Raw genomic sequence first — 10317 nt, 5'->3', positions numbered from 1 at the left:
TGAGATAAGTGATCAAGATACCTTTTTAGTTAGACCATGAGCTGACATAACATATAGAGCTTGTGTATAAGCATTTCTTCTTCGACCTATTAATTAGAACTCCATAACTTAGTGATGAATTAGTGTTGATGAATTAATACAAACATGTCGCACAGAAAAATAAATTATTATTCAAAAATTCATTGATACATTCCACCAAAAATCAGTATCACAATCCCAATAAATACCAGAAATTACTTTCTCTCTTACAAAGATCACATTTGTTATTTGTTACTGAAAAATGCATCAAACTAGGACTATCTAAATGAAGAATGTAATTTCTTTTTCAAAGAGAATAGCTAAAATAGTAAAAAAGCACAAATTAAATTAGAGACAGGAAAATTCAGGGGTAGTACCAAGCAAAGAACCTGAAGTTTTTGCGATTCATGGAGCATTGATCTATAGGCTTCCATAAGGATCTCATTCTGCTTATCCATATGCCTATTTCAACATAAAAATCAGAATCAAACCAGGATAAGCAAAAATATCAACACTAATTGTATCGCCATCAAGTTACTAAATAATCGCAAAAGTAACAAGCCAAATCTGAAATCAGAGAAGTAATCAATCAAACTAAATTAATGTAGAGAAAATCACAAAATTAACAAAAAAGAACGCAGAAGGAGATCTCAAAAATTACCGTGTCGTGATCTCAGGAGACGCGCCGAAAGAATAGCTCCTCCTTCGACAATCACGTTCACCACTTCTTCTGCAAGACACAGCCATCGAAGGACTTACACCAAGATACATGCACGACCGAATTTTCCAAAAACCAAAATGAAGGGAGCAACACGCTAGGAGATCGAGGAAGAGGAACGGAGGATTTACCGTTTTGGCAAGATCCGCGAGCGCGTGAGTGGCGCGCTTGGCAGTGGCTCAATCTGACTCCTTCCATGAGAAAGTGGAGTTGAGGATAGAAACCTGCTCCTGGACCTCGGCAAGGATGGCGTCGTGGGCGTTGCCAGTTACTCTCCCTTTGATCTCAGATGCTACGGCGAGCTTGATTGTGACAATGGCGAAGAGATGATTACTGCGGTGGCGAGTAGATCTGCTAGGGTTCCAATTTTTTTGGTCAAGTTTTTTTTGGAGTTAAAGTTGGTTTGGGTTTAATCAGAATAGGTTAGGGACTGGCTAATTGTTTAGAAAATTGGGCTTAAAATTTTAAACTAGTTTTAATTAATGGGGGTTTTATATTTTTCCATAAATAAAATATGTTATGGAGGTTTTCCAAAACCTCCACAAAAAAATTCCCATAAACAAGCAGAAATCTTGTAGTGCAGGTTTCCTTGTCATCCCCTGCATTCCCTTTCTTGCTTTATCAGTCTGTTCAAGATAATTTTGTTAGCTTTGTTTAATTTCTGCTTGGTTTAGTTAGATTAGAAATGCATGCTATTAGTTGATTTTAGGTGGTTAGGTAGCTAGGATGTGGTTAGTGGATTTAGGTCTGATAAGTACTCTATTTCTGCTGTCTGAATTGTATGATTTTAAAAATGCTTTGCTGTTGATGTTGCTTGTATGCTGTTTGACTGCTGTTTGATGCTGTTTTACTTAATGATGTAATTTCACACGAGTTGCAACTATTACTGCTGATTGAAATTGTTGCTCTTGTCTGAGTTCATATAACATGATGATTGCTGCTCTTTTCTGAACTGCTTTGAATCCATATGAATTGAGTTTTTGCTGCTTGTTTTAATTCGGGAACGCCTAATTTACTGCCAGGATGCTACCGAAATTATGAATTGAAATTGGTACTGTTTTTACCTTGGTACACTTTATTTTGGCCGAGCTCAATTCATAATTCATTCGGTCAGCATCTCCATCTTTATTTTGGTTCCCTCTCATGTGCATTAGTCATTGATAGAATCAAAGAACTAATTGACGAAATTCTGTGTCAAATTGAACCTTGTTGACCAATGAATTCGAAACCTCCTCTATGTTTGAATTGTTCAAGTTAGGTTACAAATCTTCCCTCTTCATGGTCCTATTTCAATTTTAACTTTTCCTTGACCATTGAAGTTGTTTCATAAAATTTCCTAATCGGCCTAATCTTGTTTCTTTGACGTTGCTATTGATGGTTCCTTTTTACTTGAGTGATGAAATACATTGATGATAACTTATGTTTACCGTTTGTGCTTCTTACATTACATCTTTCATCATCAATGATTTGCTTTGTCTTCATGAAAGTGAGCTTGCTTATTCTTTGAATTCGTGCACACATTTTGGTTAGGAACTACATTACCATGCCACTAATTCTAACCTACTTCTCTAACTTTCAACTAACTTGACTTTCTCACTTTTCTTTTTCATTTTCACCCCTTTTTCAAACTAACTCTTTTAATTCCTTTCAAGGCATGATAATTGTTGTTTCTTAACAAACAAGCATTCTGAATTTCATTTTTGTAATTTCTGATGGATTTCTTTGAATCCTACCTTTCTTTCATTCCAAGGATTTATCGCTTTCTGACTCACTTCATGTGTTAGCTTCAACTCCTCTTTTGCCTACCTACTGCTTGTTATGCTTACTTATTGTTTGCCTTTTGTTTCTCTGCTTTAGTTTGATAATCTGTATTCTAGGAATTCCATTTTTCAGAATGTCTGATCCAAAAGAAAAAGGCAAGGCTAAGGCCAGTTCCGGTAAGAGGAAGAGAGGACAGTCATCTGTTGCTCTATCGGATATCCTATCGGATGAATCTTGGCGCGAAAAGAACTTTACTGATCAAGAAAAAGCTGATCAACTTGTTCCTGCTAATGACCCAGTCAAATTTGCCAATCTTTACTATGAACTCAAGTTTCCGGTCTTTCGAGACACACGACACTTCTACTTGGAAAGGACGCTCAAAATACCAACCGAATTAAGGAAGTACACTGCAAAGTAGATCAAACAGAGAGGTTGGGTATTTCTAGAAAGAGATCTGGCAGAGGTAAACATATCATGGGTCCATGAGTTCTATTCTAACTATTTTAGGACGACCCTTGATGTAGTGCAGCTTAGGGGAAAGCAGATTTTAGTCACTAAGGAGGCGATAGAGGACATCCTCCACTTCCAGCCTAAAACAGATGATACAGATGGTTATCAGAAGGCCGAGGAATCTATTAGATTCATGAGTTTTGATTGGGATGCTGTACGGTGTACCATAGCCATTGATCCTGATGTTCTGTGGGCTATGGGAAAGTCAAAGGTCACTCCATGGGGTATCAAGATTATCTATCTCAATGATGAGGCTAGGCTGTGGCAACAGATACTGAGCAATTATGTTATGCCTAGTACTCACGAGTCCGAAGTGCCAGTTGCCATGATCATCCTTATTTGGTGCGTCATGGAAGGAAAGGACCTATACCTTCCACGGTTCATCAGAAAGTACATGTCTAGAGTTCATGTCAGAGGCACCCTACCTTTTCCTTATTTGATCACCCAGATGGCTCGTCGAGCTGAGGTGCCATGGGAGCCAGAGGATGAGAGACCACCGATTGCCGACTACAAGAAGGTTATTCCGTACGGCAAGCGGTTCGGACCTCTAGGCCACAGACCACCTACTGCTACTACCTCTACTGATGCAACCACATCCTCAGCAGCACCTTCAGCACCTGCAGCACCACCTACTTCCGCAGCACCATCATCTGCTTCTCAGCCAGTCTACCATCTTGTGCACCGCCTTTTTGAGCGCCTTGATCAGATGGAGCACCACAACCAGCGGCGTTATGAGCAGTCTGAGCGTCGCAACAAGCGACGCTATACCCATCTGAAGCTGATTGTGACTACTGGATGCACTAACATCCCCTCCGAGCCTGACACACCCTCTGATCACTCTGAGGAAGAGGATGAGCAGGAGGCAGCACAGAAGGAGGACCAGCAGCAGGCACAGCACGAGGAGACTCAGCCTGCGCAGCCTGCAGAGCCTCAGGCACCAGCACAGCCACCGCTGACAGAGCCAGCGGCACACCCTTCAGTAGGCGATGATCCTTGATGAGCGGATAATTTATACCCTTTTTGGCATTATTTTTAGGTAGTTTTAGTATATTTTAGTTACTTTTTATTATATTTTTATTAGTTTTTATTCAAAAATCACATTTTTGGACTTTACTATGAGTTTGTATATTTTTCTGTAATTTCAGGTATTTTCTGGCTGAAATTGAGGGACCTGAGCAAAAATCTGATTCAGAGGCTGAGAAATGACTGTAGATGCTGTTGGATTCTGACCCTCCTGCACTCGAAATGGATTTTTTGGAGCTACAGAAGCCCAATTGGCGTGCTCTCAATTGCGCTGGAAATTAGACATCTTGGGCTTTCCAGCAATATATAATAGTCCATACTTTGCTCGAGATTTAATGGCCCAAACTGATGTTAAAAGCCAGCCATAAACTTTCTGGCGTAAAACGCTAGAACTGGCATACTTTTCGGCGTTAAACGCCTATTTTGGCACCCAAGGTGGCGTTTAACTCCAATGTAGGGCATATGCATGTGGAAGTTTGAAAGCTCAGCCCAAACACTCACCAAGTGGGTCCCAGAAGTGGATTTCTGCACTATTTGCACTTAGTTACTCTTTTTCTGTAAACCTAAGTTACTAGTTCAGTATAAAAACTACTTTTAGAGATTCATTTAGCAACTCATGACAATTTTATTTCATATTGTATCTTTGACGGCATGAGTCTCTAAACCCCATAGGTGGGGGTGAGGAGCTCTGCTGTGTTTCAATGGATTAATGCAACTACTACTGTTTTCTATTCAATCACGCTTGATTCTATTCTAAGATACTCACTCGTACTTCAATCTAGAGAAGATGATGATCCGTGACACTCATCATTATTCTCAATTCTATAAATGCATGCCTAACAACCACTCCCGTTCTATCTGAGCTCAACGTAGTCATTGGGCGACAGCTTGAGTGCATATCTCTTAGGTCTCTGATTCACGGACCGAGTCTGTGAGATCAGAACCTTCGTGGTAAAGGCTAGAACCAATTGGCAGCATTCCTGGGATCCGGAAAGTCTAAACCTTGTCTATGGTATTCCGAGTAGGATCTGGGAAGGGATGACTGTGATGAGCTTCAAACTCACGAATGTTGGGCACAGTGACAGTGTGCAAAAGGATAGAGAGATCCTATTCCGACGCTAGTGGGAACCGACAGATGATTAGCCGTGCGATAGCTGTACATGGTATTTTTCATTCGAGACGAGAAATCTGACAGTTGATTAGCCGTACAGAGACCGTGCATGATATTTTTCACTGAGAGGATCATATAGCCTGCCATGGAAGGAAGCCATGCGTGTTTGGAGAAAAAGACAGTAGGAAAGCAGAGATTCAGACGACAGAGCATCTCCGGAACCTCAACCTGTTCCTCATTACTGAATCACAAGTACCTTTTAATTCATGTTATTTACTTTTCATAACAAAATCATTTTTATCATTAATCTCCTGACTAAGATTTACAAGATAACCATAGCTTGCTTCAAGCTGACAATCTCCGTGGGATCGACCCTTACACACGTAAGGTATTACTTGGATGACCCAGTGCACTTGCTGGTTAGTTGTGCGGAGTTGTGAAAAGTGTGAATCACGATTTCCCACACCAATCCTTCACACCCAGCTTGACTGAGAGCATCGAGGATGATGTCGTGATTTAAGTGTGGGGAGGTCGCCGTCTCCGGCGGATTATATTTTGGTGAACCATTTCAGACTTTTATCCTATTTTGCTTTATTTTATTTTATTTTTCTTTTAGTACTTGCACATTTTTACTTTATTGTACTTCTGTTTATTTTTACTTTGTTGCATTTTGCACTTTGGGCTTGTATATATCTTAGATATTTAGCTTGAATTGCACTTTTAGTTTATTAGTTGTGATGTGGAAAAATATGGATTATTGAGCTTAGTTTACCCTTTTGCATATGAGAAATTGTTTTGATTGAAAATAGGGAGTAAACTAAAAACTTTTAACTTTTCATAATCACAACATCTCATTTAGTATATATATATATAATAATAATAAATGTTGGTCAATTGATGAACTTTTCAAGGAATGTATCTTTTTCTTAGAATAGGCAATTAAAGATTCACATTGATTTGAGTTAAAACTTTTTGAAACATGCATGATACATATATAGTTGGAATATGGTCTTGAGCTAAGAACACACAACCCGTGAATTTTTGAGCTTAATTATATGGTTATATTATTTAACCATAATATTTTATTCTTGTGTGTTTTCTTTCCTATGATTGCAATCTTTGCTTTGCTCCATTCTATATATCCATTGTTTAGTGTATTTACATGCATACATATGATTGAGGTCATTAATTGCTATTAGCTCACTTACCCAAAATAGCCTACCATTTCAATTATCCTTGTCTGCCACTTTGAGCCCTTTAATCCCCATTTGTTCTTTATATTACCACATCACTAGTCTTAAGTGGAAAAATAATTAGTTACCTGATTTGAATCTTTGGTTAGCTTAAGATAGTGTGTTAACTAAGTGTGGAGAATTGTGGGAAACCTGGGTTAATAGGAATGTGTTGTGTTTCCACTTTATTTAAATATTGAAAATTTGGGTGCCTACTCATGTAAAACCAGAAAAACCATACGCATTGAGATGTTATGTTTTCTTTCATGTTCATAAAAAAAATCACAGCATAAATAAATAAATAAATAAATAGGGGACAAAATTACCCCAATGTTAAGCTTAATAAAAGATCAATGCATATGTGGTGAAATTAAAGAAAATTTGATACATGAGTATGTGAAATATACAAAAGTGAGACTGTGGGTAGCTAGGAATAATTTCATATATATATATATATATATATAGTGTGTGTGTGTGTGTGTGTATGTTAGGTGAGAGCTTAAGTTAGTCAAAGATTCATATTATAGCTCACTTGGCCATACATATATCCTTACCCTTACCTTAGCCCCATTACAACCTTGAAAAGACCTCATGATGTTTGCATTTTTACATTAAATATTTGTCGATTGGTTAGATGAAGAACAAAGTTTTAGAAAGCATGACTAGAGAAGAGTAGAGTGGTTGACCCTAGATACCTGAGAGACTAGAGTGCATATACAAATCCAGTGAAGGTTCAATGGCTCATTTCCATATGTCCATATTTGATCATTGCTTGTCTTGAAAGTTTGTGAACCCTTTTGATTAACTCAACTCAATTGTGAATGTGTTTTGATATGATTGATTTAGCCCTTGATTATGCATATATGATTTCTTCGAAATTTGACTCAATTTGACCACATGTATGCTTATATATATATAGATAGATAGCAATTAGAATAGCATGATGCATGTAGGTAGATCACATCTAAATAGATTGCATTGCATAAGTTCCACCATTCTGCCTTCACTCCTTTATAGCTTCTCTTGAGCTTAGCATGAGGACATGCTAATGTTTACGTGTGGGGAGATTTATAAACCACTATTTTATAGTTTATCTTATGCTAATTTGAGTGGTTTTTATCAATTCTTTACTCACTTATTCATATAATTTGTATGGTTTTACAAATTGGTGCACGAATTGTGAATCACACTTTTCACAACGCGTACCACTAACCAGCAAGTGCACTGGGTCGTCCAAGTAATACCTCACGTGAGTAAGGGTCGAATCCCACGGAGATTGTTGGTTTGAAGCAATCTATGGTTATCTTGTAAATCTTAGTCAGGAAGTCAATTATGTTTATCAGTTGAATTGCGAATAACCACGAGAGCATAAATTAAAGGTTACTTGTTGTGCAGTAATGGAGAATATGTTGGAGTTTTGGAGATGCTTTGTCTTCTGAATCTCTGCTTTCCTCTGTCTTCGGATTCATGCACGCACGTCCTCCTATGGCAAGCTGTGTGTTGGTGGATCACCGTTGTCAATGGCTACCTTCCATCCTTCCAGTGAAAACTACGCTCACGCGCTCTGTCACAGCACGGCTAATCACCGGTTGGTTCTCGATCCGGTTGGAATAGGATTTACTATCCTTTTGCGTCTGTCACTAACGCCCAGCCTTCAGGAGTTTGAAGCTCGTCACAGTCATTCAATCCTTGAATCCTACTCGGAATACCACAGACAAGGTTTAGACTTTCCGGATTCTCATGAATGCCGCCATCAGTTCTAGCTTATACCACGGAGATTCTGATTAAGGAATCTAAGAGATACTCATTCAATCGTATATAGAACGGAGGTGGTTGTCAGACACACGTTCATGAATTGAGGAAGGTGATGAGTGTCACAGATCATCACCTCCATCACAGTTAAGCGCGAATGAACATCTTAGATAGGAACAAGCGTGTTTGAATGGAAAACAGAAATACTTGCATTAATTCATCGAGACACAGCAGAGCTCCTCACCCCCAACAATGGGGTTTAGAGACTCATGCCGTCAGAGAATACAAAGTTTTGATCTGAAATGTTATGAGATATCCAAAATAAGTCTCTAAAAGTTGTTTAAATACTAAACTAGTAGCCTAGGGTTACAAAATATGAGTAGACTATGATGGATGATGTAGAGATCCACTTCTGGGGCCCACTTGGTGTGTGCTGGGCTGAGACTTAAGCAATTCACGTGCAGAGGCCATTTGTGGAGTTGAACGCCAGTTTTTATGCCAGTTTGGGCGTTCAACTCCAGCTTTTGATCCTTTTCTGGCGCTGGACGCCAGAATTGGGCAGAGAACTAGCGTTGAACGCCAGTTTACGTCATCTATCCTTGTACAAAGTATGGACTATTATATATTGCTGGAAAGCCCCGGATGTCTACTTTCCAACGCAATTGAAAGCATGCCATTTCGAGTTCCGTAGCTCCAGAAAATCCACTTTGAGTGCAGGGAGGTCAGAATCCAACAGCATCAGTAGTCCTTTTTCAGCCTGAATCAGATTTTTGCTCAGCTCCTTCAATTTCAGCCAGAAAAATACCTGAAATTACAGAAAAACACACAATTCATAGTAAAGTCCAGAAATATGAATTTTTCCTAAAAACTAATAAAAATAGACTAGAAACTAACTAAAACATACTCAAAACTATATGAAATTATCCCCAAAAAGCGTATAAAATATCCGCTCATCACAACACCAAACTTAAACTGTTTCTTGTCCTCAAGCAACTAGACAAATAAAATAGAAGACTAATAGGTTGAAAAGCAATAATATCTCAGAGTTTTTTTGCATGAAGCTCATATTCTAATTAGATGAGCGGGGCTAGTAGCTTTTTGCTTCCGAACAGTTTTGGCATCTCACTTTATCCATTGAAGCTCAGAGTGATTGGCATCTATAGGAACTCAGAATTCAGATAGTGCTATTGATTCTCCTAGTTCAGTGTGATGATTCTTGAACACAGCTTCTTTATGAGTCTTGGCTGTGGCCCTAAGCACTTTGTTTTCCAGTATTACCACCGGATACATAAATGCCACAGACACATAACTGGGTGAACCTTTTCAGATTGTGACTCAGCTTTGCTAAAGTCCCCAATTAGAGGTGTCCAGAGTTCTTAAGCACACTCTTCTTTTTGCTTTGGACCTTGACTTTAACCGCTCAGTCTCAAGTTTTCACTCGACACCTTCACGCCACAAGCACATGGTTAGGGACAGCTTGGTTTAGCCGCTTAGACCAGGATTTTAGTCCTTTAGGCCCTCCTATCCATTGATGCTCAAAGCCTTGGGATCCTTTTCATTTACCCTTGCCTTCTGGTTTTAAGGGTCATTGGCTTTTTCTGCTTGCTTTTTCTCTCTCTCTTTTTTTTTTTTTGCTGCTTTTTCTTGCTTTAAGAATCATTTTTATGATTTTTCAGATTATCAATAACATGTCTCGTGTTCATCATTCTTTCAAGAGCCAACATATTTAACAATCTTAAACAACAAATTCAAAAGACATATGCACTGTTCAAGCATTCATTCAGAAGACAGAAAGCATTGCCACCACATTTAACTAATTAGAATTTCTTTTATTAAACTCGAAATTTTATTGCCTCTTGTTCAAAAGATCTACTATTTTATTCATGTTTGCTGATGATGAGAAAAATAGACTATAACTTAATTGGGGATAAAATCCAACTAGACACTAATTACTACTAATGATCATGTAATGAAGACACAAACATAGATAAGCACTTAACATAGAGAAAACGAAAAACAGAGAAAGTAAGAACAAGGAACGAGTCCACCTTAGTGATGATGGCATTTCCTTCTTGAGGCACCAATGATGTTCTTGAGCTCTTTTATGTCTCTTCCTTGCCTTTGTGGCTTGATTCCTAGTGATTTTTGGTATTTCTATCCTCAGTTGCTTCCAATAATTATGTGGAGGGAAG

At 38.5% G+C, this 10317-nt stretch overlaps 1 protein-coding gene and 1 long non-coding RNA gene across 2 annotated transcripts; one reads left to right on the top strand and one right to left on the bottom strand.

Annotated features, from left to right (window-relative positions):
- Positions 1–347: 347 nt before the first annotated feature.
- LOC148550882 (uncharacterized) lies at positions 348–1017 on the bottom strand. Its single transcript, XR_015892111.1, has 3 exons — positions 868–1017; positions 680–748; positions 348–480 (listed from the first exon to the last, which is right to left on the bottom strand). It is a non-coding gene; the product is annotated as an uncharacterized LOC148550882 (long non-coding RNA).
- A 2339-nt stretch (positions 1018–3356) lies between these two features.
- Positions 3357–4004, top strand: LOC148550881 (uncharacterized). Its single transcript, XM_088494654.1, has one exon. It carries the CDS (start codon positions 3357–3359, stop codon positions 4002–4004), a length of 648 nt encoding a protein of 215 aa, XP_088350780.1.
- The last annotated feature ends 6313 nt before the right edge of the window (positions 4005–10317 follow it).

The sequence above is a fragment of the Arachis ipaensis genome, chromosome B7, assembly GCF_059453495.1.
Source record: "Arachis ipaensis isolate K30076 ecotype BB chromosome B7, ASM5945349v1, whole genome shotgun sequence".
In the NCBI taxonomy this organism is placed as follows: domain Eukaryota; kingdom Viridiplantae; phylum Streptophyta; class Magnoliopsida; order Fabales; family Fabaceae; genus Arachis; species Arachis ipaensis.
Note: the sequence above shows the minus strand (reverse complement) of the source record. Positions and strands in the feature narration are given on the sequence as shown.

Coding starts and splice junctions, on each gene's coding strand:
- LOC148550881 (XM_088494654.1), top strand. CDS start 3,357: ATGGAAGGAAAGGACCTATACCTTCCACGGTTCATCAGAAAGTACATG.